We start from the raw sequence: 26860 nt of genomic DNA on the forward strand, positions 1-26860 counted from the left end.
TTTCGAACGAAATGGAAGTGATGAATTTAAAGAACTGATCGGATTTACTTATTCGACAAAGTAGATTCTCGGTTGACTGCGTCCAGTCATATTTACAAAGTTGACTGGGAGAGCCGGCTGTGATATTAGTTATCTTATATTTACAAATTTTGCTTATTTACAAGATACAAGTATTAAAAATTTGGTGTTACATTTTAACCATCAGCTGCTCGCTTATGGCAGCCTCTCTGGCAATGTTTGATGTATGCGTTACTTCATCTACAGGTAAAATAATGGGAATGACAGAACTCAGCATACACATAACTTTTCTATACAACTATAAACAAACGGACAGAATGACAAAGTTTAGCATGGGTTTTTGTTCACATATACTTAGATATTCTTTTCAACACAGTAGTACTACACAAATTTACTAATAAAAAAGAGAAAGAAAGGAAACAAGGGCGAAAATCTACTTACCTGATGAGACAAACGTCCTACGATGGTGTTTGGGCAGCACAGTGTTTGGGCAGCACAGTGTTTGGGCAGCAGCACACTTGCAGTGGAAGATCCTTGCATGACTGTGAATAATAGTTCTGTCTACCGTCTTATATACACGGCGACAAGTTCCACATCATGCAGGAAGTGAAGGGCATGCCCTTGCCGGAAAAGAGTTAAGGGTAGAGGAACAAAATTATGAAGGTCGATAAAAGTTGAAGGTTAAATTTCCATATCGACATGGGCTCGGGGATATTGCCGTTCCCCCTCGATTGACCCAATCTCGTGCAATGACCTAATAGATGAATAACCTTGGGCAATTTAATAATGAAGAACCAAAACCCATTTTTGTATTTTGCAGCTCAGTAGCTCACTCACCTGCACAATATGCACTAGCTAGTTCGATTTTTTGCTTTTGATTCCGGTGTAGATTCACACACATTTTTGCACATGGATATAGTGATAGTTCTTCGTTCACAGCTGGATATGTTTCGCAATTTGTAGATTAATTAATCACGCACAAGCACTGCAACAGCACTTAGTCTTGCACTGGTTTAGTTTAGTTGCACAAGCTGAGCCGTATTTTGCTGGGTAGTATAAGATTAGCCTAGGTAGAATAGTTAATTTAGATAGATCTAAATGTAGTTTTCTATCGCAAACCATTTCTGTGCAATGAATTCTATGTTTTAAACTCTTTTTCGCACAATTACAAATTCCCTGTCAATCCTAACGACCTACCAACCACTAACTAACGAATAATCAATAATGACCAACTTTTTTTCAGGAAATTGTAATCAAATGTGATTGATATCTCTCTATATGATGCATGTTAGAGTTAAGTTGAAACTGGTTGTTAACATAATAATTCAAAAGCTTTTTCTTTTTTTTTTTTTTTTGTTGTTCTCTTTTCTGTGTGACCAGGAGGGCAATCTCTGGGGCCGAAGAGGATGCTGGACATCGAGGATCGACGCCATGGATGTGTCAGGTATATGTTTTATCCATTAAAGTGTCTAACCATGTTTTTTTTTTATGTATCTAGAAGGACCCCAGCAGCACCGAAGAGGACCACGGGACATCGGGGATCGTCGATGGAGCAACTAGAGCGACGCCATGGATGTGTCAGGTATATGTTTTATCAATTAGAGTGTTTAACCATGTTTTTTTTTAATGTATCTAGAAGGACCCCAGCAGCACCGAAGAGGACCACGGGACATCGGGGATCGTCGATGGAGCAACTAGATCGACGCCATGGATGTGTCAGGTATATGTTTTATCCATTAAAGTGTCTAACCATGTTTTTTTTTATGTATCTAGAAGGACCCCAGCAGCACCGAAGAGGACCACGGGACATCGGGGATCGTCGATGGAGCAACTAGATCGACGCCATGGATGTGTCAGGTATATGTTTTATCCATTAGAGTGTCTAACCATGTTTTTTTTTATGTATCTAGAAGGACCCCAGCAGCACCGAAGAGGACCACGGGACATCGGGGATCGTCGAGGGAGCAACTAGATCGACGCCATGGATGTGTCAGGTATATGTTTTATCCATTAAAGTGTCTAACCATGTTTTTTTTATGTATCTAGAAGGACCCCAGCAGCACCGAAGAGGACCACGGGACATCGGGGATCGTCGATGGAGCAACTAGATCGACGCCATGGATGTGTCAGGTATATGTTTTATCCATTAAAGTGTCTAACCATGTTTTTTTTATGTATCTAGAAGGACCCCAGCAGCACCGAAGAGGACCACGGGACATCGGGGATCGTCGATGGAGCAACTAGATCGACGCCATGGATGTGTCAGGTATATGTTTTATCCATTAAAGTGTCTAACCATGTTTTTTTTATGTATCTAGAAGGACCCCAGCAGCACCGAAGAGGACCACGGGACATCGGGGATCGTCGATGGAGCAACTAGATCGACGCCATGGATGTGTCAGGTATATGTTTTATCCATTAAAGTGTCTAACCATGTTTTTTTTTATGTATCTAGAAGGACCCCAGCAGCACCGAAGAGGACCACGGGACATCGGGGATCGTCGATGGAGCAACTAGATCGACGCCATGGATGTGTCAGGTATATGTTTTATCCATTAAAGTGTCTAACCATGTTTTTTTTTATGTATCTAGAAGGACCCCAGCAGCACCGAAGAGGACCACGGGACATCGGGGATCGTCGATGGAGCAACTAGATCGACGCCATGGATGTGTCAGGTATATGTTTTATCCATTAAAGTGTCTAACCATGTTTTTTTTTATGTATCTAGAAGGACCCCAGCAGCACCGAAGAGGACCACGGGACATCGGGGATCGTCGATGGAGCAACTAGATCGACGCCATGGATGTGTCAGGTATATGTTTTATCCATTAAAGTGTCTAACCATGTTTTTTTTTATGTATCTAGAAGGACCCCAGCAGCACCGAAGAGGACCACGGGACATCGGGGATCGTCGATGGAGCAACTAGATCGACGCCATGGATGTGTCAGGTATATGTTTTATCCATTAAAGTGTCTAACCATGTTTTTTTTTATGTATCTAGAAGGACCCCAGCAGCACCGAAGAGGACCACGGGACATCGGGGATCGTCGATGGAGCAACTAGGAGCGACGCCATGGATGTGTCAGGTATATGTTTTATCCATTAAAGTGTCTAACCATGTTTTTTTTTATGTATCTAGAAGGACCCCAGCAGCACCGAAGAGGACACCGAGGATCGTCGCCGGACACCGAGGATCGTCGCCGGACCCCGAAGATCGTCACCGGACATCGAGGATCGTCGCCGGACATCGAAGATCGCCGCCCAGCTCCGAGATTCATGCCCATGAGGATTAGGAAAAACTGAAGATGGTACGGTTGAGTATTGTCTAATCGGCATTCACTTACTTTTTTCCGTGATTGTGATTGTGATTTGTTTGGTTTACCAATGTGCCTTTATTCGTTTTACCTTGCCTTTATCCCTTTATTTCCTTTTCCCCTTTATTATGGCTTATGGTTTCACCGTTGCACTGGGCACGCAATTTCACCACACCTTTACTTCACGGTTCGTACTTGATTTATGATAGCTTTTATGCACCAGGTAGAGGCTTGTGTTTAGGTAATGTAACCCTGCTCATTGGTATCACACTTAGTCTTTGGTTGGTATAGATTTACTAACACTAATTGCTTTCAGCAAAAGCAATTAAAAATAAATTGATCAAACTTTCACTTATTGAATAAGGGACTAGTGTCTCGAATCAACCTTTACTTATAAACAATCCATTGCTTGTGATCGGGTCCCGCATCCCGATTTGGCGACCCGATTGTAACCCCACGGGTCCAAAAAAGACAGCCCATACCCCATCCGATCCACCCCGAAAACAAAAATGACCAAACCGATAAACCAGAATCCGAACCGATCGACGCGGAGCCGAACCCCACCCCCCATTCCTCTCCCTCCCCGTTTCAGCTCCGCCCATAAATAAAATATTTAGCGAAACTGGCAATGCTGGTTAATAACATTGGTTGAAGGGTTCAGTTTTTGGTTCAGTTTTTGTTTCCACGTTGTAAGCTTTTGCTAAATTTGTAAGCTATTTAGGATCATTGTAAGTTTTAGAGTAAGCTTCAGCTTTTTGTAAGTTTTTTTATATTGTCTAAGTTTTTTCAGCAAAATTGAACTAGAGTCATAGATTAGATGATAAAACTACTCCTGTACGCTCGACTCTCACTTTTCGCGAACTCCGCTCCCTCCAATAGTGCTGCATCAAGCGGATTGTGACTGGGAAAGGATTGTAAGGATAGCGTTATGCAATGCGGTTGGTGCAGCACTGTCGGAGGGATCGAGCTAAGGCTCGGCCCCGATTACCCGAAAATCAGCTTACTACCGGAAGGTACTGGCGCTAAACAAAAAAAAAAACTTAAAAAAGCAAATTTTATGTGTGTCGTGCCAGTTCATTCCAGTTGGGGTCTATGACTTTGCTATAGTGGTTTAGTGGATGACTCTGTGGAAAGCTAAAAAACAGGCTTCATCAGACAACGCTGCAAGGTTCTTCGTTTCGTTTTTCACAGTGGAAATACCGGTTTTTGGTTGAACAGTTGCTGCTTCCAGCGGCCTCCAGTTTGTCGTTACTTGAAAGCTTTCAACAAATAATCTAGTATGAGAAGGTATTTAATATTTACGACATTTAACTTGGGAAATTGCAATTGATCAAACGTATTTTAAATCATTTAGTTCTTGGTCTTGGGTTTCTGAAGCATTTGTGCTACTCATTCGATGCATTGTTAGCAGCTACACTTTCATAACATTGCCATTGTATTATGTCATCCAGAAACCATGGAAAGTGAAAGAAAACTACACCAAATTAAGGGTAAATAGATTGTGCTTGTGTATGTAAAAAAGAATTCAACTACCATGTATTGATTTTTTAATGGTTTTAAAGGCTAAGCCTTTGAACCAAGGAGAAGATGATTTCATTGTGTACAGAAGTGTCACTACGATTAGTGATGTCCATGCCAAGTTCATACAAGATAAAGTTGACACAATGGAAAAAGTTTTTTGTTCAGCTGTCAGCCAACATAGGAATAAACCAGCGTTGGGAACAAGAGTCATACTGTCAGAAGAGGATGAGTTGCAACCTGATGGAAAAATCTTTAAAAAGGTAATTTTCTGTGAATCTGTTTCCAGCTGATATGTTTATGCTAATATACTTCATACAGTTCCTTTTGGGTGGTTTTCAATGGCGCACCTATATACAAATGAATACTGAAGCAGAAAACTTTGGACGGGGATTGAGGGAGTTGGGTTTGAAACCCTTTGAGAATGTTGTGATCTTTGCAGAAACAAGGGCTGAATGGCTTATAGCTGCTATTGGGTGCATGAAGCAAAATATGCCAATTGTTACTCTATATGCATCTTTGGGTGATGATGCACTAATCCATGGCATCAATGAAACAGATGTATCATGCATTGTCACTTCTCAACAACTACTTGAGAAGTTCAAAAATATCCTACCAAGCACCGCTAATGTTAACTTACTGGTACGACATGTCAATTTTTTCCTTTCACAAATAGTTAACTTTAATGACACTAAACATATCCGAATTCCCGTAGATTGTGATGGAAGATGCTCTCAAACCCTTAGAATTGGACGGTTACGGAACTGCGGTCAGAGTACGCTCATACCAGGAAGTGATCCGCCGTGGTGATGAAGCAAGCAAAACGGGGTTGTTCTCAGGTGCTTTTCATTTACCTAAGCCTGGAGATACGGCTATCATAATGTATACGAGCGGATCCACAGGTAAATTTTTAAAAAGAATTGCTGTGATGTATAATAGGTTTATGGTGGTTTCTTCAGGTGCCCCAAAGGGAGTCATCATGAGTCACCAGAATATAGTCAATGCTATGCTGAGTTATACCGACGTAGGTCCTCTGTACAAAAATGACGTGTACATGGCATTCCTCCCACTAGCTCATGTATTGGAGTTCATTTCAGGTGTGTCGTGTTTTTGTTTGTTTTTATCTTTTGCTAATTCACTTAGCTTCCATTTGCATTCCTTCTTCTACAGAAAGCTTATGGATGTTGTTTGGAATTCCAATCGGATATTCGACTCCTCTGACAATGACGGATGAGTCTAGCAAAATTCAACGTGGCTGTCAAGGTGATGCATCTGTTCTCCGCCCTACAATCATCGCTTGCGTACCTCTCGTTCTTGATCGTATTCAAAAAAAGATCAAAGAGAAAATTGAAGGGGGTCCTACTTTTAAAAAGGCAATATTCAACTTGGCTATGGAGTACAAGGATGAATGGATTTATCACGGCTATAATACTCCAATACTTAATGCGTAGGTTTACTGCAAAGATATTTCCAATGTACAATCAAAATATTTTCATTATTTGCCATTTTCAGGACTCTGTTTAAGCCTATTCGAGCATTCCTCGGAGGTCGCATTAGATTCGTTTTGTCTGGCGGAGCTCCTTTGGCACCCGAAACGCACAAATTTATGAAAATGACTCTTTGCTGCCCTGTCTTGCAAGGGTACGGCCTGACGGAAACATGCGCCGCAACTACACTCATGGATTTTGATGACAACTCATGGGGTATCTCTTTATGCAAATGCTTATTTAATGCATCTGGTATATAGGATATTTCACGTGAGACGTTTCCTTCCCAAGGTACAACCGGAGGGCCACTAACATGTTGTGACATCAAGCTAGTTTCGTGGGTGGAAGGAGATTACAGAATCAAAGATTGGCCCAATCCACGTGGAGAGATTCACATTGGTGGGTCGAACGTTGCCGTTGGGTATTTTAAACAGCCCGAGAAGACATTAAAAGCTTTTTATGAAGAAAACGGAAGACGTTGGTTTCGTACTGGTGACATTGGCGAATTTACACAAGAAGGATTTCTCAAAGTAAGTTCTTTAAAAGCGTTTTGTTGAATGAATTTTGGGTTACCGGGCCCATCTTTTGTTTATTTGTTCCCTTAGGTCATTGATCGTCAAAAAGATCTAGTTAAGCTACAGCATGGTGAATATGTTTCCCTGGGTAAGGTGGAATCCGAATTGAAGATAAACTCATTGGTCGACAATATCTGCATTTATGCAGACCCAACAAAGATGTTCCCTGTTGCATTGTTGGTACCAAATTTTGATCAACTGAAGAACCTAGCCGAAAAAAGTAAGTTTTCTATGTTATTGTCCTCATTATAATTCAATACTTGAATTTGAATTTTGGACATGTAGGTGGAATTGAATTGGAAACCATTGAAGATGTAAGCAATCATCCACGAAGACAACAAATGGAACAGCTGGTTCTCAAAGAATTACAAAAGCACGCAGTGAAATGTCGACTTCAAAAATTTGAAGTACCACAAGCTCTAACACTTCTTTCTGACATTTGGACACCGGATACGGTAACTTAAAGTTTACTTGATACAACCTTTTCGTAACTGAAAATCTAATAAACATTCATGATCTTAGGGTCTTGTTACGGCTGCTTTCAAGTTGAAGCGAAAAAACATTCAAGACCACTACCAATTTCTGATCAATCGGATGTATTTCTAGACAATGCTGCAGATGAACGGCACTGCCATCATTCCTATAACATTTCTTAATTTAAATTGCAGACGCTGCCCATTTTCTTTTGTCAAGTTTTTAAATTTCGTTCTAATCACTTAATCAGAAGCCCCATTCCGTTTTTTGTCGCTTTTTAATAACTAATATTTATTGCTTCGTATTTATTATTTAGGAAAAAACAAAAGTGTCACGACATCCGTAAAAGAAAGAAAATATTTCCTTCTTGCTTTAGTAAAAACCATGTATGCATGTTAATAAATGTCGTTCTGTGTTCGCGCACAATTATTCGGGAGTAATGGATTTTCCATTGATCCGGTTTATTAAATTAATTCAGTGAGCTGTAGACGCCCATTCTGCATGGACAGAATGGGAAAGATACTCATTGGAAAGTTCAGAGAAAATACTATGCGTGAAAACGAAAGTATTTAGGACTGTTATATAAAACGTGTCTTGTGACAATCAAAATGATTGTTTTGTGGACTTTTCGTAAACTAGTCTGGTTATCTCTCATAACGCTTAAATGAAAGAACTCTACCTTGTTAATTATAAGTGGTTTTGTAAAAACGATGAATGGGAAACGTAAATGGTGCCTACCGTTCGAATCAACTCATAACGTCTCTATCTCGTCATAACCGTGTAGATATCCAAAGATTTTCGTGTGTACAGTAGAATTTGGTCCATCTAGCGATTAAGTTGGGAACATGATATTGGACCTCCTAGTGTTCCTGACACCAAGCCTATCCGATAGTAACCCCTTTCCCCCTCCATTTTTGATAGATAGTCGACGAAGATCGCGATTGCTTCCCATACCCCAAAGCAATAGATCAGAGGGGGTTGTATCGTGGAATCATACTACACTAGCCCGTAAAAATGTCTTTTTTGATTGAGTGGCGTTGTGAGCTCTTTGCAAGAAGTTTTTGGTAGCCCTAAAAAGGGCTGATTTAGTATAAGTCATGCGATCATTTTTAAGCTTTGGCTGGTTTATCAGTCTTTTTAGGCAAAAGAACAGCCTGGATGTTAGGCAAAACACCTCCCTGTGCGATGGTAACACCAGAAAGCAGTTTGTTTAACTCTTCGTCGTTGCGAATAGCCAGCTGCAAGTGACGGGGGATGATACGGGTCTTCTTGTTGTCACGAGCGGCATTACCGGCTAACTCGAGAACCTCAGCGGCCAAGTACTCCATGACGGCAGCCAGGTAGACAGGGGCACCAGCACCGACACGCTCAGCGTACGACCCTTTACGGAGCATGCGGTGAATACGACCGACGGGGAATTGAAGTCCGGCCCTGCTAGAACGAGTCTTTGACTTTCCCTTTACTTTGCCTCCTTTTCCTCGACCAGACATAATGGGTGTGTGAGTTAACTGGAAAGATTCCTACAAACGAGGAACCCAAGTATGATAGTTAAATCCAAAAAGTGTGGCTTATATACACTAGTGAATAGCAAAACGAAATCGTGAGGTAAACTTAGCTAACCAATCAAACAAGAGATACAGCTTTCCCGCCAAATTTCTCTTTCTCTTGATAAATGTGTCACACCATTTGCCCCTCACTTAGGAAAGCTCCACCCCATGTGTGTGTTTGTGCCTGAAGCATCCTGCTGCGCTATTGGTCTCTGGTCCATAGAATTGGCTACTTTCAGGGAAGACAGGGGTCGAAATTTCATATAAAATGTTCGTACAACTTAGACTGTGAAACTAGATCTTGCCTAGTAAATTCAGAATGCCACCCAAGGTTAGCGGTAAAGCAGCAAAGAAAGCGGGCAAGGCCCAGAAGAACATTGCTAAGGGAGACAAAAGAAGAAGCGCAAGAGGAAGGAGAGCTATGCCATCTACATCTACAAAGTTTTGAAGCAGGTCCATCCTGACACTGGCATCTCTTCCAAAGCCATGACGATCATGAACAGCTTCGTCAACGACATTTTTGAGCGCATTGCTGGAGAATCCTCTCGCCTTGCTCACTACAACAAGAGATCTACCATCACGAGCCGCGAAATCCAAACGGCTGTCCGTCTGCTTCTGCCTGGTGAATTGGCCAAACATGCTGTGTCTGAAGGCACAAAGGCAGTTACCAAGTACACCAGCACCAAGTAGATTGATTCTCTTGTTCTTTGTTTCAACTCAAACGGCCCTTTTCAGGGCCACCAATCAGTTAAAGAACCAGGAATTGTCTACTCGTGTCGAACGTAAATAAATAGATAAATTTAACTCCCATATTTCATAGCAAATATGCAGGTAGAGTTATAACTTATCTAAAATCTTGATGCCAGAACGAGAATTCGAATTGATTATTTCTTATAGCAATGTACATTAATTCTAAAGGAACTTTTATCCTTATATTTCGCAACGTTTCGTTTATAACTTAAAATTTTTTTGCTCTTTATATAATTTCTATGCATCGCCTAGTAAACACCGAATTTTATAAAACAGCAACTTCATTTGATAGTCTTCGAGGGTATTGCAGAGATTCCAGTTTTGCACATAAAATAAAAAAAATAAGGCTTTACTGAGGACAATCGGATACTTCCGTTATGTACAATTTGTTCTGTTGTAAATACTGGAAATTTTACAATAGTGCTATACTTTTTTATCATAAATTATAATATCTAAACGATATAATTACAATCAATAATTTTAAAATAGCATCAAATGATTTAGGTGGATACAATTTACTTTACTTCTGGCAAACTAAACAGGCATAATCAGCTAGAAAAAAATGTAAAAAGCAGATATTAACGTTATCTTTCTTAAGGAAAATGGTGGCCCTGAAAAGGGCCGATTGGTTCAGAAGGGATGCCAACTGCGATATTTAACCGCCGAAACCATACAGAGTGCGACCCTGGCGTTTCAAAGCGTAAACGACGTCCATGGCCGTCACGGTCTTCCTCTTGGCGTGTTCGGTGTAGGTTACAGCATCACGAATGACGTTTTCAAGGAACACCTTCAGAACACCACGGGTCTCCTCGTAGATGAGACCAGAAATGCGTTTAACACCGCCACGACGAGCAAGACGACGGATGGCTGGTTTTGTGATACCCTGGATGTTGTCACGCAAGACTTTGCGATGACGCTTGGCTCCTCCTTTGCCGAGTCCTTTACCTCCTTTGCCACGACCAGTCATCTCGGGTGAGTTTTAAAATTTGATAAATGCTGAAAGTTTCAGGAAACATATGTACTCCTATATATACCACCAGAACCCTTCCCATTGGCTAAATCTATCCTAAGATTTACCCAGAGGCTTTGTATTCTGTTCCCTACCTGCTTTCCCTCCCTTTTTTTCTGACCAATGATATGAGAGAGCCAATGCTTTTCTGTATCCCCGCACCCTATATAAATCGAACATACTCCTTCAGTAAGTTCAGTTCATTACAAATCATCAAACCAAAACTATGGCTCGTACTAAGCAGACAGCTCGTAAATCCACTGGTGGCAAGGCGCCTCGCAAACAGTTGGCCACGAAGGCTGCTCGCAAGAGTGCCCCAGCCACTGGCGGTGTCAAGAAACCCCATCGATATCGCCCCGGTACCGTCGCTCTTCGAGAGATTCGCCGTTACCAGAAGTCGACTGAGCTCCTCATCCGCAAGCTGCCTTTCCAGCGCTTGGTCAGGGAAATTGCTCAGGATTTCAAAACCGACTTGCGTTTCCAGAGCTCAGCCGTCATGGCTCTTCAAGAGGCTAGCGAGGCGTACTTAGTGGGTCTTTTCGAAGACACCAACTTATGCGCTATCCACGCCAAACGAGTCACTATCATGCCCAAGGACATCCAGCTGGCCCGTCGTATCCGTGGTGAACGTGCTTAATTGCATTTTTGGTCCTTCAGTTCCCAAACGGCCCTTTTCAGGGCCACAACATTTTCAGTTAAGGGATCTAAACTTTAGCTTAATCAAAGAAATTCATTTCTAAGATCTTGATTATCACTTGTGCTTGGTTAAAGTTCAGTTGTAAGGCCGATTATTGGTAGCAAATTTTTGTTATAATTGAAACCGATGTGGAACTTTACTTATGAGCATTTTAGAATTCATAAGAAAGAATGAAGTAGGTCTACATATTACCGAACTCCTAGTGAAAAATACGATTTAAACGTGAATCAGATAAGGAAATATAAGAAGATTTGAAGACATGAATTTGGACACTCCATCGGCAGTTACTAATACCATATTACAACCAGTAACTTCGATAAGTATTGCCGATCTAAAAAATAACCTAGAAGACATTTTCTCAAATCTGGCACATGACCAATGTCGCTGATATGCATCAGTCCCCACGAAAGGTCTATTTCGTCATCGATTGTTTCCACAATCTATGGCGATGATGACGACGACATGTTAGACTTGCAAGACTGTTCAGTTTTCATACAAATAACTTTGGAAATCGTATTGGGGAACAATGAAATATTCTTGATTTCGGAATACATCATTACGTTCGTTCTGTATGGAAAACACCGACAATGTTAAAGTTTATCCATGAAGTACACGAGGAGTAGTAACGGGGTACCTTTTGCATTGGAGAGATTTGAGCTGCGCATGTTGAGCTCCATAGATCGCGTTGCGGCTGTTCGGTCTGGAATTTGAAGGAAGAGAATAGGGGGAAACTAAGGTCATGGCCTACTAAATGGTTAAGGCCAGTAAACTTCAATCTTCCCTATGAAGGGGAGAGGATTTGCTACCAAAGCCAATCAGAATACTTTCTGACCACGTGCCGATTAGGGCCAATCAGGAGAGGCAGGATACGACGACGCCATCTAGCGCTCGATAGTGTGACTCCTTAAATAATAACAATTTACAGAGGACAGGGAATTTTACAGACAGACAGCTTATGAACCTGACGTAAATGGTAGCTCAGTGGTAGAAGAGCGGTATGGCAAGTTAAAGGTACAGAGTTCAACTCCCACACGTAGCTGGAAATAAAGTTTTTGGATTTTGTTTGTTTTATTGTCACACCGCAGACGTCGGCCATTTCTGTCTGTCAAATTCCCTGTCTCTGTAAATTGTTATTATTTAAGGAGTCACACTATCGAGCGCTAGATGGCGTCATCGTATCCTCCCTCGTTGGCGATTATTTGGCCCTAATCGGCACGTGATCAGAAAGTATTCTGATTGGCTTTGGTAGCAAATCCTCTCGCCTTCATAGGGAAGATTGAAGTTACTGACCTTAACCATTTAGTAGGCCATGCTAAGGTAGTCATTTTGAATTTCGTCTGCTATGTTTTTGTTCGGTGACGAAGTTCAAAATTGGTCTGCTTCCTACTATTCCCTTCCTCTAAATTCCAGACTGACAATCCGCCACGCCATCTACGGAGCTTAATATGCAGAGCTCAAGTTGTTTTGCAGGCGTGACTACTTCTGGTGCACTTCATTGTTTCTCTTCCAACAGAGGTGAACATAAATATTTCTTAGGTTCGATTAATCATTGTCATATAAAAAACAAAAATATAATATCTACGTATTTATTGAAAATTGCAGTTTTTAAATACAAAAAACACGACTCTACAAGTTATTGTAACCTAAGAAAGATGCAAATGCATCCAACTGTTGCTGTCGGCGATATTGTCCACCACAGGATATAGACTTCTTACAAAAACTATGTTTAACTGGACCCCAAAGTAATTTTTAACTTTAACCAAATTCACTGCTCAAATGAAAATTCTTTAATTGAAACTAGAAACTCAGATACCACAATTTGAATATCAGAATTATGGACTAAAGTTTGCGATTAACATTTCATAACGAAAATGGTGGCCCTGAAAAGGGCCGATTTGGTATGGAACGTCAAGTGAACATAAATCAAGCTTTGGCTGGCTTGTCAGTCTTCTTCGGCAGGAGAATTGCCTGGATATTGGGCAGGACACCTCCCTGAGCGATGGTGACACCAGAGAGAAGTTTATTCAACTCTTCGTCGTTGCGGATAGCCAGCTGAAAGTGACGGGGGATGATACGGGACTTCTTGTTGTCACGAGCGGCATTACCGGCCAACTCGAGTACCTCAGCGGCCAAGTACTCCATGACGGCAGCCAGGTAGACAGGGGCACCAGCACCGACACGCTCAGCGTACGAACCTTTACGGAGCATGCGGTGAATACGACCGACGGGGAATTGAAGTCCGGCCCTGCTAGAACGAGTCTTTGACTTTCCCTTTACTTTGCCTCCTTTTCCACGACCGGACATGATGAGTTTGTGAGTTAGAAGAAGATGTTCCTACAATCGAGGAACTTTGCTTTAAGTTGTTAAAAAGAAAATATTAGTATATATACCCGGGTGGATGGGATGCTGAAGCGGTAGTAAAATCTTTTTAACCAATAGGCAAACACTTAGCGTTTTTCTGACACGCACAATTTTGTTCCTTTATTCTTGCAATTTGTTATTCCCTTTGGAAAGCTCTATCCCTAGAATCTTTGTTCCAAGAACATCTGCCATAGTGTGCTACCTTCATTGGTCCCAAGCGAATTGAATTGGCTACTATCAGGTAGAGCAGTATTTGGAACCGAATATAAATTCGACCGTAAGACTTAAGACCGCATACTACAAATACTGTAGGATTCAGCATATAATCGAAAATTTAAATGCCACCTAAGGTTAGTGGGAAGGCAGCAAAGAAGGCCGGTAAAGCCCAGAAGAATATTGTTAAAGGAGACAAGAAGAAGAAGCGCAAGAGGAAGGAGAGCTATGCCATCTACATCTACAAAGTGTTGAAGCAGGTCCATCCTGACACTGGCATCTCTTCCAAAGCCATGACGATCATGAACAGCTTCGTCAACGACATTTTTGAACGCATTGCTGGAGAATCCTCTCGTCTTGCTCACTACAACAAGCGATCTACCATCACAAGTCGCGAAATCCAGACGGCTGTCCGCCTTCTTCTGCCTGGTGAATTGGCAAAACACGCCGTGTCTGAAGGCACAAAGGCTGTGACTAAGTACACAAGTACTAAGTAGATTTCTTCTCTTCGGTCTTTTCTTACACCAGAAACGGCCCTTTTCAGGGCCACAAATTTGTCAACGAGATAGAATATGCTACATTCTGCAAGTCTAATGTTTCATTAGCTGTCATCGTTATTATATTCTCCCGAATAAGTATCATGAACTTCTTTTCGTTACTTGATGAGAGCATAGATTTGTCGGTAAACTTTAATCAGATTTCAAGCATGCCGAGTTATAAATGTCTTTCCATCTGAGAGGGATTTGACGCTGATATAATTTGGATAAATTTTAACTGTTTGTGGACAATTTTATGATGGGGATGTGCATTCCCAGCATGTTAAAACTTTAATCGATTGAAACAAACAATTCTCCGTCGCTACATGTACCAATCGGCAATGCTGCAATGCCGAGAAGAGGCATAGTAAGAAATACACGTCGTAGAAATCCATTGGGGACATGACACAGAACAGTTTTTTTTTGGTATTCCCTAAGGAGTACGTGGTCTCACCACAATGCGGAAAGATTCAAGGAAAACGATTTTCAGTGAAATTCAAGGAACATACGCGACCCCAAAGAAAAGGTAAGTGTATTACGTATACGCTCCTTTGGGAGTATTTCGTAAGAGTTTAGTGTGCGTAACATATTAAGGCATGATCCATTGACAATGTCAATAATCCCCTGAAGCATAGTCTGTCTATGCCTCCATTGTAACGATACTTTTCTTGTAAACATAAGCTGTCGCGAAGATATTGAAAATTACCTTATGCCAGAGTTTACTCAATTTTTCTACGTCTCCCACCTCAGTACTTAATTTTATAAAATATAATGTTAATGTTTTATGGCAAATTTTATCTTTGCCTAAGAAACTATAAGAAGCAAAAGCAATCTGTTTCCTTAGGTAAGTGGTGGCCCTGAAAAGGGCCGATAATTTAGTAGCAATGAGTCGAAAGTTTAGCCGCCGAAACCGTACAGAGTGCGACCCTGGCGTTTCAGAGCGTACACAACATCCATAGCCGTCACCGTTTTCCTCTTGGCGTGTTCAGTGTAGGTAACAGCGTCGCGAATGACATTTTCAAGGAACACCTTCAGAACACCACGGGTCTCCTCGTAGATGAGACCAGAAATACGTTTAACACCGCCACGACGAGCAAGACGACGGATGGCTGGTTTGGTGATGCCCTGGATGTTGTCACGCAAAACTTTGCGATGACGCTTAGCGCCTCCTTTGCCGAGTCCTTTACCTCCTTTGCCACGACCAGTCATGTTGTTTGGTTCTGGGAATGAGAAAATAGCTGAATGTCTGTTAAGCGGACAGAGTGCCTCTATTTATACCCAGCAGGCCCACCCTCATTGGCTAGGCATCTCTGAAGGTTTTCTAAGGTACTCCCCCTAGTGGGCTTAACCTCCCCCTAGTGGTCTTCACCATGAGACTGCCGTGGTTTTTCTTTTTCCCTCCCTGACTAATAGTAAGGCCGTATCCCATGATATCATGCTTCTCCATATTCTATATAAGTTGAACATTTCCCTCCATTCTATCTAGTTCCAATTCTCCATCTCTCGACATGGCTCGTACCAAGCCTAGATCTCGAAAATCTGCTGGTAGCAAGGCGTCTCCGAAACAACTTGCCGACAATGCCTCTTCCGAGAGTGCCCCAGCAAACACTTCGGAAAATGGAAAAAGTTCGGAAGATGTGATTGACAAGGAGAAAGAAGAAAACGTGACTGAAGAAGTTGAAGCAAACGATCTTACTGCAACAACGGAAGCCAAAGCTGTTAAACGATCCCAACCTGCGAGGAACAGTGCGAAGGCTCCGAAGAAACCCAAGGTAGAAGAAGATGACGAGGATGAAAATAAAGAAGAAGAAGAATCAAAGCAATCTTCACCCAAACCACTGTCTAAAAAACAGAAGCAGAAGCAGAGAAAGAAAGCAAAGCAGCAAACACCAAAATCTGGAGTGGTTACGCAGCTTCAAAAGAAGGCAAGTCCACCTGCTGCCACTAAACCGAAAACTCAACCAAAGAAAAAAACCAAGAGCTAATGTTTTTTCACGCAATAATAATTTCTTTCATTACTGAATTGTACATAAGGCACTTTTAAACGGAGTACTATACAATACAAACAAGAAAGTAAAAAAATAATAAAGAAGAAACTGCTTTGAAAACTGGAAACTTTGTCCACCATTTTATTCCAACGTGGGATGGTGTTTAGTACATTCCCCGGGAATCTTGGTATACTAAAACGCATTTGCGATCCAACCGCATTTTTGTGGCTATGGATCACAACTTAACTTTAAATGAATAATAGTTTGCGGCAGAGCGAGTACATATTGGCATCTGATATCGTGTAACCTGTTTTCAGATTCCATTTTTCAATATTGGAAAGGGAATTTATGCTTAAAAGAAGAAAACATGAAAGATGAGTAAAATTCTATTTATGTATTTCTTGATTCAGTTACAATCCAGTTATCAGACGTCGATTTTGCGGTAACTGGAGACGGGCTGCTGACTTTTTTTTTCTGTAGTAAAATTTTATTAAATGGGGCTCTAAGTAAAACATAATATTAGTTCAACCTTTGCTGTTGCAGTGTCTTTAGAACGTTCCTGAAATAACATACACGGATGTTCGGCCAATGCACACCGTTTACATTTCCAACAGTGGATCCAGGTAGGTTTCACACATCTTTTGCATTGGTCGCAGTGCACGTAAGTCCTTCCGTCCTAGTGGCATAATTTTTGGTTAGAAAAATTAGAAAAACTATCATTTGCGTACATAATGAGTAACTAAATACCTTAGATGTGCAAGAATTACAGATCATGCAATGTCTGTTCTCAGGACTTATCCATTTTTTGCAGAAGGTGCAATACTTATATCCTTCCCTGGCAGGTAATTTAAGTTTTTGAAGGCTGACATTTGTAAATATTCTGACTGGAGACCCTTGTTTTCTCCCTTGAGGTCCTATGAACAGACGACATAGATAAAACGTTAACTAATTCATCGCTTATTAAGCCACGAACACGCACCTTTTTGAAACTGGCTGTGGTTTGTATACTCAACTTTGTAGTCAAGCATGGCAAAGGAAGGTAGATTAGACACAATCTGAGACTCCATAAAATAGGGAAATATCCAGAATTCTGCGCAGGAAACAATCTTTAGTTGAATCATCTTTTTTAAAATATAAGGTAAATCAAATACTTGAAATATCCGAAGCGTTCTGCCCATTCAGATGCTTGTACTCGTCATCGATTGTCTGCAGAGTATGTGAAATAACTTCCACTTTACCTCCAAATGGGGGATCCATAACTACAGCCAAATTATTTTTGCCTTCTATCAAAAACTGTTCATAGACTGAAACACTTTGAGACCCATCAAAAAAGTGATGGTTGAACATGTTGTATAACAGATATTCTTGCGGACTGTAAAATTGGCGCTATATAAACAGAATGGGTAGAAGAGTAAGAATAGTAAAAACTATCGTATTAAATTCAAGTAAGGGCAACCTACAAATCTAACGTCCAGATCAAGCATCAAGCATTTCTTAGAGCTGTCCCTTTTTAATTTTTCAAAGATAGTTGGGCAGGAAATGCAAAGGACATGGCTAACTTTTGCATCTTGAAGGAGCCCCAATATAACATTTATGGAATCCTCAGAGAAGAAATATTGGGCTTCTTTTTTGGAATGATCTAAGGGATCTAAAATCTGCCCAGAAATTGACTTGGTTACATGGTGGGAATATGAATTTAATTAATCTATACCTTAGAGGGTTCATCTAGTAAATTATCACCAACTGCTGCAGTGACTTTATGATTTACATGTTGTCCCATGGTCACAAAAATTTCTCCACAAGAATGACAAAAGCCTCTATCTTTCATTTTTAGATCATGCCTCATCAGGATATTCTCTCTGATCTGGTTTAGCTCACGACCTCAGACCTCAGAAGTAGTTGAGTAGTTGACTGCTTTGCCATTTTCTGTCCCTTGCTTTTGTCATTTTCCCACACTGATTCCAAAACGTATGCAGGGCATAGCTTCCGATCTCGATAGGCTGAGCAGGCAAAAAATCTCCTACCGATCATTGATTGTCTTTCGAATAGAAGCATTGGTCCTATAAAAGTTTATAGAAAACATGTCAGTGTTATAGTTCAAAATAGACCAATGAAAGCAAGAAAATTTGCACAGGTATACCATGATCACACGTTGGACGGTCTCCACTAAAATCAAATGCAATTTGCACGGAATCTCTGGGTTCTTTTGCATTTTTATCGGGTTTCATGAAGAATATTTGTTTTGGAAAACAGAGATGAAAACTTTCAAACTGCTTCGTCTGCCACTCACGTGGAATCGCCGGGAATTGTCTGCTATCGTCAATAAGAGTCAGAGAGACGTGGAAATTTGGGATGATGTCTTGTCCAAATCTGAATGCATTAGTTTGGCAGCATTTATTTCGAAATGCGAGGTAAGAGAACTTTGGCTTCTTTGTATTCCTTATTAGCTTGTGTTACTATCCATTTTAACTAGAAGGCTACCGTTTGTATGGAAATCTGGGCGATCTATAGTACCAAACGGCAATTCTTTTAGTACTGAAACAAAGGAAATAGTTATTCCTAATTATATTCCTCGGGGTCCTACGGACATATTAGAGGTATTTTGTGCACAAAATACACCTTTCTAAGTGTTTTTCCCCACAACTATACATATTTAAAACTAGGCATTGGCTTCTACTGTGAAAAGAGATCCTACAGCTCCCCACTTCAAATTCCATGATGATCCTTACCTAATTCCTGCATCCAATCATGCTAAGCGTACATATGCCCTTGCTCAAGAAGCAGGCAGAAAAGCAGCAAACTGGATAAAACATGAACATGCTGAATTATTCCAGCATAGAAATGCTGAACCATTTATCCAAGCTTTTGCTCCAGCTGAAAAGCTTACGGAAACCACACCAATAACTGAAGACTTACTAAAGAAATATATTCACACTGCACAGGTTGCAAATGCTATCCATGTCTATGGAAAGCTTGATTCAGCAGGTAATTATTTTAACATGTAATTGATAAATCTTAATAAGATATTTTTTTGGAATCTAGCCATAAGTCCTGAAACTAGGCAATCCTTTTTGGAGTTTGTTGCATTTTATAATGAAGATGATCAGCTAAATCAAGATTTCGTTGAAGAGAGATGGTTCAAAAGTGGAATGAAAGGCAAGGACCAAATAAGACAAACATGGAAGTGAGTAGCACTTAGTCTTCTACAATAAAAAAGTGTGAAAGAGAAATTTAAAAAAATTTCTTTTAAAATACTTTAACTAGGAACAATGGCTTAGCAGAGGCAGTTTTCAATAGTATGGAAAGAAAAACCCCTGAAGCTTATTGTGCTTTAATTTGTGGTATGGCAAAGCATGGAAAAGCTGTTGGTGCTTGGGAGTACTATAACCAAATGCTAGGTAATCATTAATAGTGGGAAAACAACGTAAATAATAATATTAACTTCATTTTATCGTCTTACTTGTAGCTGAAGGTTTCGCACCGAACTTGACCACCTATAATAGCATATTTAAAATCGCGGGGATCGTCAGGGAGGACGCAGAACATCAAATTAGATTAATTGACGTGAGGAATTCTTTGAGTTTACCTGATTACAGCTAATTAAAACTTTCCTTTTCTGCAGGAAACACTCAGAAACATGGTTCACGCTGGAATAAAGCCAAATGTTCGCACATTGAATTCTATTTTGGAATCGATTTCTCGCATACCTATATACCGAGTAGCTCGGGAAAAGTCCTTGCAAGTGCTGTCAGATTTTAAATCAATCGGAGTAAAACCCTCTTTAGGATCTTACTACTTTCTGCTCAAGATCTTCTGTCGAGAAAGTAAAACATAAATAATTAAATTTGCGACGCTTTCTCATTTTGTGTATTTGAAATAGAGGGGCCAATTAACAACATTCTCGTCGGCATCGTTAACAGACTAGAATATGAAATGCCACCACTTCAGGTGAGCAATCGAACCTAATAGAGTAATCAGCAGCATTCAAAATTTTGTTTTGTATCTGCCAGGATCTACATGATGTCGCGTTTTTCGCCGAAGCTATGAGGGTGTGCAATTATCATCTAGAAGATGTGCAATTGGCGAAAAGACTCCACGACCTCCTTTGCTTACCTCAGAACCAAGCTCTCATCGGAGATTCGTACAAAGAATCGATTTACTAGTATGAATTTTAATTTAAAACAAAATATATAGGTCCCTTTTTATGCAATGATTTCCACACTTTTGTTCCATCTAGTCGCTGCTTCTTGCTACTTCTTACCCGAGCTGAAGGTCCAGAGGCTTTAATGGAGATGTACCGGCATCTCGTACCCAACATCTATACCCCAGAACAAAGCGTATTCGAGGTGTGACATCAATCTTCTTCCTGCACCATGTGTAACATTTTTGTTGAAATTGGCCTTTTTTTAAATCTCTGCCGTAGGCTGTTGTCAAGTCAGTAGCCGAATGTTCGGCTGTACATTATGTACCCGAACTCTGGAGCGATGCTGTTTACATGGACATGGGTGAAAGAGAATCAATCCTAGAGGTTCTGCTAGAGGCTCTTGCAAGCGGTTCAGGACCTGACTCCAATACCGTTTCAGACAAGGACGATGTTGATCCGGTATTAGCCACCGCTAGAGCGATCACAGCTCATGTGGATAATTTCCTTCAAGTTGCTGAAGAAAAGAACAGACCTACTCCTTTGCGGTATGCTTAACGATACTGTATATGATACTGTATAATTAACACGCAAACTTTTCATGCGGCTCGTAAAGGTGGACTGGCTCGATGCTTGGTAATCTGGCAAAACTATTTCTACAGTATGGCGACGTAGCTTCGGCTAATGCAATTATAATTAAAGTCCATACGTTAAAGAATCAGTTGTCCTCTTTTTTCCCTGTGGCAACTTTAAACAAGTTTTATGAATCGTGCATTGAACGTCAGGATTCTGCAATGGCTTTGGTACGTTTTTACACAATAAGCACTTTCTCGATGTCATTAATCTCTTTCTTTAAAAAATAGATGGCGATTGACTATGCTGTCGAAATGGGATACGACGAGTCTTCGAGTATGGCGAAACAAGCCCGTGAGCAATTAAAGCTCGATGAACGGCAGCAAGAGAAGCTTAACAGCATTCTTGGTAGCACTTCCACGACATCGGAGGAATCTTAGCGGGTTTAGTTCTCTCAGATCTATCAATACAAATGAACTCGTAGCGTGTTAAACCCGTACTTTCTTTTTCTCCGTCTACAGGAATAAATGGTTCGAGTTGCTTGAGAAATGGTGGAAGAAATCACGCACTTAAGGTCAGCCAGGGAATTTGTGTAACGACTTTCCTTCGTAATTCACGGTACTCTTAGATCCCACAATATCGTTCCTTGATTGGAAAGACACTTCCTTCTCGAAGCATATTCCTATTTGTTTTTATCCAACACAGCAGATAAATCATTTGCATTGTGCAAGGAAGTCTCATTCGATTCAAAGAGCTAGATTGGGGAGACATAAGCGCTTTCACTGGTATTAGTGGTCGTCTTTAGTTGTTACGAAGCGCTATTTCTAAGTGGAAGTTCTTTTTATCGACCTGCATTCGAACACGAAGACCAGACTGGAGTTTCGGCACGTTCTGGAAACTTGCGTCATCAATGCAAATCACTTTTATGACATTTTTCATGGTTATGACCTATTCATGAATAGCTCTCAAGGATCGTGCACAAGGGTTGTTAGGAACCGTTGTGACAATGACGAAACTTTCCCAAACGTATTGAAATTCTTCAGGTGGTTACTGGGTGTATATGCCGATGAAACCTTTAAGAACAGAACAATCTTATTATAACCGTCAAATCTGTGGCCTTGTAGTGGTTCGTTCCAATAGCCAAATTTAATTAGAATTACTTGTCTGAATGTGCTACAATTAGTAGTAAGATGATGGTCATTCAGTTCAGTCTGTTAGCTAGAAATCAGAATACTTCTGTTTGGTGAAGTCAAGAGCGTAAAAAGATGAGAAAGGAGAATTTTGAAATGGTTTCAACATTGACGTCGGATATGTATTAAGTAAGACTCGCTCTCGCATTGAATGATTTCAATATATTCGTATGTTGAAAGTCGGCAGATATTAAGCAATTCAAGGAATATTTAGGAGCAAGTTTTTCAATATGTAAAAATTTGTTGAAATCAGTTTACAGGTAAAGAGAAAATGCATAATAATTTAGGATACGGCCAACATTCCCTTTTTTTTTTTTTTTTTCGTTATTCCTTTTTTTGGAGCGGCCTTTCGCGCTGCGTCGTTACTTGCCCAGCCCAAAATTGTAAACCGGGAGTCGTTTACCGAGGTTAGGGATCTCGTTAGCTGCTTGTTGATTAAAAGTGCGTGACTTGCCAAGTCCTGAAGTTGCCATTTGGTTGCTCCTCACCAAAGTTGGCAATAAAGGCCCACCATAGAAAGCCGTTTGCAAATGACTTGGGAAAAAAGCCTGTCCATTTGTTATTCCAGAGGATCGTTTATTGGCCTCCATATACTCGTGAGAATCATCTTCTTTTTCTTCAACTTCAACATCTTCTTCAGTATCGTCGAATTGCGAATATCCTTCATCGTTCAACCACTGGCTCAGATCTTCATCTTTCAGGTTTCGTTTGCCCAAACCAAAGCCGAATCGATTAGCATTCCTTTTCCAGGCATCGTTGTCCCTAATCAAAGTAAACAAATGTCATACTTGTTAGTATCATTTGACAGTGAGGTATCAAAGCTGAAACAAGATACCGGTCGGCACGTTTTCCCAATCCGAAATTGTACATGGGATTACGTTTGCCCAGTCCGAATGAATACGGATTCTGGGGATAATTCTTGACGTTACCGCCTTCTCGTTTACCAAGTCCAAACGAATATGGATTGATCGAGTTGCTCCTGCTTGTTCGTTTACCCAAACCGAAAGAATAGATGCTCAGATTGGGATCTCCTGCGCCACCGAAGGATTTGAAATAGCGGGAACGTGTTGCCTTTCCATCAAGTGACAAAGCCGATGGCTTGCCTTGTCCGTCCTCGGTGCTGACCATACTTTCAGCGACGATAGTGGCAGCTTTATCCAGTGAGTCATCGCCTACCGTTTCCATTACTGTAGAATCGTTATTAATGTCCGTGCATTGTGACGACTGAAAGAATGCCAGTAGCAGAAACAGGGCGGTTGATAAGGAGTAACATTTCGTATTTTGGTCGCATTCAATGGAATCTGTATGGAAAACAAAACGTACGTACTCCAATAATTTGTGAGATTTGTTCATCTTACTCGAGCTTAGACGGGTGGCAGAGACTGATAATGTACTTTAATTTAGGGAATCCTTATAGCTTTAAACTCAAACTCAAAAAAATTGTCGCCCACCAGAGAAAAACTCCTGTCATGCGTCCTTATTCATCAAAGACAAACGAGTTTGTTTCAACCACTAATGAGAAGCATAGACATCATCAATATCTTCTTGACGGACACATGGATAGCGTCAAAAAAAGATTACTTTTTGCTTGTTATAAATGAGCGATATTGTTAACATCGTGATTGCGTTTTTCTTAAGAACTCTGAAAGGTCGCAATCAAAAACTCGCTTATCTGAAGTGTGACGTCAATTTATCTTATGTAAACGATCATGTACGCAACCAAGTCAAAAGGTGTCAATCTTACCGAGAAACTTGATGACACGACCAGACAGGAGATTCGAATCACTTTTTAGCGGATGACGGATGATGCCGAATTCTTTAACTTGTCACGCGTTATGTTCTAGAGGTCTGTTGTATGGTTGCTCCGGCCAGCGACTCGGTTGTTGAATGCCCACATCCAGCTTTTATACCGGGAGTCTTGTTAAACGAAGCTACGCCTCCGTCCAAAAGATTTCCCTTCGAGTTTCAACCTGCGCATCAAGCGCCTCACAGATGGCTTCAACACTTAATTGCCGGTGACCGGGCAATCAAACCGCCGCATCACGCATACCGAGTAGGCATAAATATTCAAAGTGTAAAATTGTACTTTCTTACTCTTCTGCGACGCGTTTAGTTCTGTCCAACGCGATCCACTGAGTCAGTTACACCCACGCTCACAATCCTAAAGATGTACAGCACAAACATGGCATTGAATCAGCAAAAAATTTTACATTTCGATTTTTTTTTTCTTCTACCGTAAATGAATTCGTTTTTTTTTCTCGATCGATATCCGTCAAAATCCTGAATGATCCTGGTAGAGTATACGTTCCCAGTATCACTTCTTGCCCCTCCTGTGACTTTGAAGTTCTTGATTGTCAATAGAAAACCTGCCGAAAGTAATATTGTTAAGGATTACTGTATAAAAGGCTCGGATTGTTTGGCCGGAAACTTTACACTATTTGAACATGTTTTTTCATATACTCCGTGAATGGGGACGGATTACGATTAAACATATAATAGATATTCGACGTGCTGTAGAAAACGTGCCGATTGAGTCAACAAGGGGTGATGACGTGGGACAGCCAGATTCTTCTTATTTACAATCTACAAAAGGATACGCAGCATATACTGCGTAATGGAGAAGTTTTTGTCAAGAAAAGGATGCTGATGACTGTCACCTCCTGTCACGATAACCTAATGAATAATAAATAGAACGTGACATACAACCATTTTCTGCAAATTAAGATTCGTCGAAATGCATTACAGTAGAAGGCGCGAAGCAAGAGAAAAATGGAAAGGAGTTTCAATTCAGTTTGGTCGAGAGACGCATAATACGATCAAGATGACTTTGACTGATTAACAGTTACGATGAAGGTTGACGTTTATTAGTGAACGAGATAGTTGAGAGTGACACGCGTCTCTTTTTTACCAGCAATCACCTATTTGTGTCACCCGTAAACTGGACCGCCAACCGTTCTGTTTGAACGGTATTTTGATCCTTCATCCCGTAGTTGGCTATAAATCGCCGGATAAGGTTTTCAGACCCGTATTTCATCAAAACTACAATTCATGGGAAGCAGTTTTTACTTGACATTTCAGCATAGGCTACAGTGTGATGGTTTTTTGCGACGTATCAGGCTTTGTTTTTTCCCCATTGCCAGCAAAAAGACCCCTTTTCTCCATATAGCTTGTATGATGGAAATCATGGGACTGTTTACGGTTTTTCATTCCACAAGAGAGAAAAATCAGCCGGTTGGAAAAGCAAATCTAAATGTCACACTCGTATAGACTACATAAGTCTATGCGATTTAAGCACATCTCGTTTTCTCCAAGTTGTTGTTTTTGTCGGGGAAACCTTAACACATAATTGTCAAACGCAGTATTAAACACGAAAAGGCATAAGTGAAATCTGATCAAGTTCTGGGAACGTTAGATAGTTTGTTTTTGATGACTGTAACATTTGATATTCTGATGTGTAAAGCAACCAACAAGCTAAAGCAACAGAAGGGCGATTCTCGTTAATAAAGTTAGTGTGGTCTAGAGAAACTTAATAGTTCATTGAACATGGGCTTAATTATGTGTTTGTGAATGGACAATGGAGTGAAAAGTCCACGCTGTTTTAGCAGACCGCCAAAATGTCGTCAAGAGGCGTGGTTAGAAAATGCAACAGGTACAGTACTGACCTTTTTGTTTAGTATCTTCACTTCTTCAGTGTGTCGACAAGTGATAGATCGCTTTTATTTCGCTGCGATTTGCAACCATTACTTGATGTCCTGTCCACCACGGTGTAAACCATTTGATTTGTCGTGATCAGCTTTCATATCACTCCAGTTGAGGCTTAGGAGCATATCTGGGACAAAACTTGTTTGGTAAGTCAGAAGCTATCGTAATTTCCTTGATCAGATTTCAGATTGTTACCAGACAGCCTTTTCATTAACAAGATTATTTCTGTTCTGCCATTTCTGCTCGAAATTTGATATGGGTTATTGCTGTACAATACAGTACATCATGGAACTTTTTGACAGTCGGCAATGAGGTTTCGTTATATGGTATCGACCTCAAAGGGCACCATCACTGTATCTACCACTATCCAATGAACAAATGGCAAATAAAAGGATGGCACTCGATTATACGTTACTTCGGCATTGTACGTACTGTTCTAGACCCTCGAACTCCATATGACGTTACGGCGCCATCTTAAAGTCATATCCGACTCTATGTCTGAGAACGACGCCTTCATTATTCTTCTATTGATAATGAAAAACCTGAAGCTTGTTGCAAATTATATTCAAGACCTTCTATAAATATTATACCAAATAATAAAACTTTTTTGTTTTAGAATGCATCGTCGAGTTACAAGAATGATATTGTTGACCCAGAAAATGTTGGTTAAAGCTGCACTCTTGAGCAATTCCAATATCCTGCATTTAAGAGTCTGTATCAATCAGACACAGACAAATTCAAATAGAAATCTTGCACATTCTTCTT

The 26860-nt window shown here is 40.6% G+C and overlaps 12 protein-coding genes across 14 annotated transcripts; 6 read left to right on the forward strand and 6 right to left on the reverse strand.

The window, feature by feature from the left end:
* The first annotated feature begins 1453 nt into the window (after positions 1–1453).
* On the forward strand, positions 1454–3323 carry LOC123471407. Its single transcript, XM_045172646.1, has 14 exons — positions 1454–1462; positions 1517–1600; positions 1655–1738; positions 1792–1875; positions 1929–2012; positions 2065–2148; positions 2201–2284; positions 2337–2420; positions 2474–2557; positions 2611–2694; positions 2748–2831; positions 2885–2968; positions 3022–3106; positions 3160–3323. Exons 1-14 carry the CDS (start codon positions 1454–1456, stop codon positions 3321–3323), a joined length of 1182 nt encoding a protein of 393 aa, XP_045028581.1.
* A 1137-nt stretch (positions 3324–4460) lies between these two features.
* Positions 4461–7824, forward strand: LOC116933479 (long-chain-fatty-acid--CoA ligase 4). 2 transcript variants are annotated; one of them, XM_045172388.1, is made up of 12 exons: positions 4461–4621; positions 4689–4824; positions 4897–5115; positions 5174–5494; positions 5568–5754; positions 5812–5949; positions 6023–6299; positions 6365–6555; positions 6631–6869; positions 6945–7134; positions 7200–7369; positions 7437–7824. In XM_045172388.1, exons 1-12 carry the CDS (start codon positions 4614–4616, stop codon positions 7518–7520), a joined length of 2160 nt encoding a protein of 719 aa, XP_045028323.1. In that variant the 5' UTR covers positions 4461–4613; the 3' UTR covers positions 7521–7824. The 2 variants fall into 2 exon arrangements, with proteins under 2 accessions (XP_045028323.1, XP_045028324.1); XM_045172389.1 differs by lacking the exon at positions 7437–7824 and having other exon boundaries at positions 6945–7138; positions 7200–7309.
* A 560-nt stretch (positions 7825–8384) lies between these two features.
* LOC116920897 (histone H2A) lies at positions 8385–8910 on the reverse strand. Its single transcript, XM_032927066.2, has one exon. It carries the CDS (start codon positions 8876–8878, stop codon positions 8498–8500), a length of 381 nt encoding a protein of 126 aa, XP_032782957.1. The 5' UTR covers positions 8879–8910; the 3' UTR covers positions 8385–8497.
* Positions 8911–9254: 344 nt separating this feature from the next.
* LOC116920642 (histone H2B.3) lies at positions 9255–9731 on the forward strand. The gene is given in 2 exon segments (XM_032926758.2): positions 9255–9324; positions 9327–9731. Coding segments are annotated over 2 exon segments (369 nt in total). The 3' UTR covers positions 9626–9731.
* Positions 9732–10190: 459 nt separating this feature from the next.
* On the reverse strand, positions 10191–10668 carry LOC116921933 (histone H4). Its single transcript, XM_032928309.2, has one exon. It carries the CDS (start codon positions 10650–10652, stop codon positions 10341–10343), a length of 312 nt encoding a protein of 103 aa, XP_032784200.1. The 5' UTR covers positions 10653–10668; the 3' UTR covers positions 10191–10340.
* Positions 10669–12963: 2295 nt separating this feature from the next.
* Positions 12964–14738, reverse strand: LOC123471267 (histone H2A-like). Its single transcript, XM_045172396.1, has one exon. It carries the CDS (start codon positions 13693–13695, stop codon positions 13315–13317), a length of 381 nt encoding a protein of 126 aa, XP_045028331.1. The 5' UTR covers positions 13696–14738; the 3' UTR covers positions 12964–13314.
* Positions 14091–14462, forward strand: LOC123471408 (histone H2B.1/H2B.2-like). Its single transcript, XM_045172647.1, has one exon. The coding sequence runs from the start codon at positions 14091–14093 to the stop codon at positions 14460–14462; it is 372 nt and encodes a 123-aa protein (XP_045028582.1).
* A 145-nt stretch (positions 14739–14883) lies between the features above and the next one.
* On the forward strand, positions 14884–16586 carry LOC116921920 (neurofilament heavy polypeptide). The gene is made up of 2 exons (XM_045172395.1): positions 14884–15027; positions 15988–16586. Exons 1-2 carry the CDS (start codon positions 14960–14962, stop codon positions 16484–16486), a joined length of 567 nt encoding a protein of 188 aa, XP_045028330.1. The 5' UTR covers positions 14884–14959; the 3' UTR covers positions 16487–16586.
* On the reverse strand, positions 14928–15988 carry LOC116929864 (histone H4). Its single transcript, XM_032937228.2, has one exon. It carries the CDS (start codon positions 15708–15710, stop codon positions 15399–15401), a length of 312 nt encoding a protein of 103 aa, XP_032793119.1. The 5' UTR covers positions 15711–15988; the 3' UTR covers positions 14928–15398.
* A 282-nt stretch (positions 16587–16868) lies between the features above and the next one.
* LOC116921915 (rRNA N6-adenosine-methyltransferase ZCCHC4) lies at positions 16869–18766 on the reverse strand. Its single transcript, XM_045172393.1, is given in 9 exon segments — positions 16869–16963; positions 17019–17165; positions 17237–17403; positions 17469–17579; positions 17641–17875; positions 17950–18144; positions 18201–18368; positions 18371–18549; positions 18630–18766. Coding segments are annotated over 9 exon segments (1374 nt in total). The 5' UTR covers positions 18718–18766; the 3' UTR covers positions 16869–16879.
* Positions 18765–21752, forward strand: LOC116921914 (protein PTCD3 homolog, mitochondrial). 2 transcript variants are annotated; one of them, XM_032928280.2, is made up of 14 exons: positions 18765–18900; positions 18963–19086; positions 19153–19474; positions 19532–19673; positions 19754–19887; positions 19956–20053; positions 20112–20313; positions 20370–20437; positions 20500–20651; positions 20727–20835; positions 20913–21178; positions 21247–21433; positions 21494–21646; positions 21725–21752. In XM_032928280.2, exons 1-13 carry the CDS (start codon positions 18842–18844, stop codon positions 21641–21643), a joined length of 2013 nt encoding a protein of 670 aa, XP_032784171.2. In that variant the 5' UTR covers positions 18765–18841; the 3' UTR covers positions 21644–21646; positions 21725–21752. The 2 variants fall into 2 exon arrangements, with proteins under 2 accessions (XP_032784171.2, XP_032784172.2); XM_032928281.2 differs by having other exon boundaries at positions 18775–18900; positions 18966–19086.
* Positions 21753–22490: 738 nt separating this feature from the next.
* On the reverse strand, positions 22491–24967 carry LOC116921918 (allatostatins). The gene is made up of 5 exons (XM_045172394.1): positions 24827–24967; positions 24628–24759; positions 24138–24554; positions 23229–23694; positions 22491–23155 (listed from the first exon to the last, which is right to left on the reverse strand). The coding sequence occupies exons 4-5, from the start codon at positions 23576–23578 to the stop codon at positions 22756–22758; spliced, it is 750 nt and encodes a 249-aa protein (XP_045028329.1). The 5' UTR covers positions 23579–23694; positions 24138–24554; positions 24628–24759; positions 24827–24967; the 3' UTR covers positions 22491–22755.
* Between the last annotated feature and the right edge of the window lie 1893 nt (positions 24968–26860).

Source organism: Daphnia magna, linkage group LG4 (genome assembly GCF_020631705.1).
Source record: "Daphnia magna isolate NIES linkage group LG4, ASM2063170v1.1, whole genome shotgun sequence".
Classification (NCBI taxonomy): domain Eukaryota; kingdom Metazoa; phylum Arthropoda; class Branchiopoda; order Diplostraca; family Daphniidae; genus Daphnia; species Daphnia magna.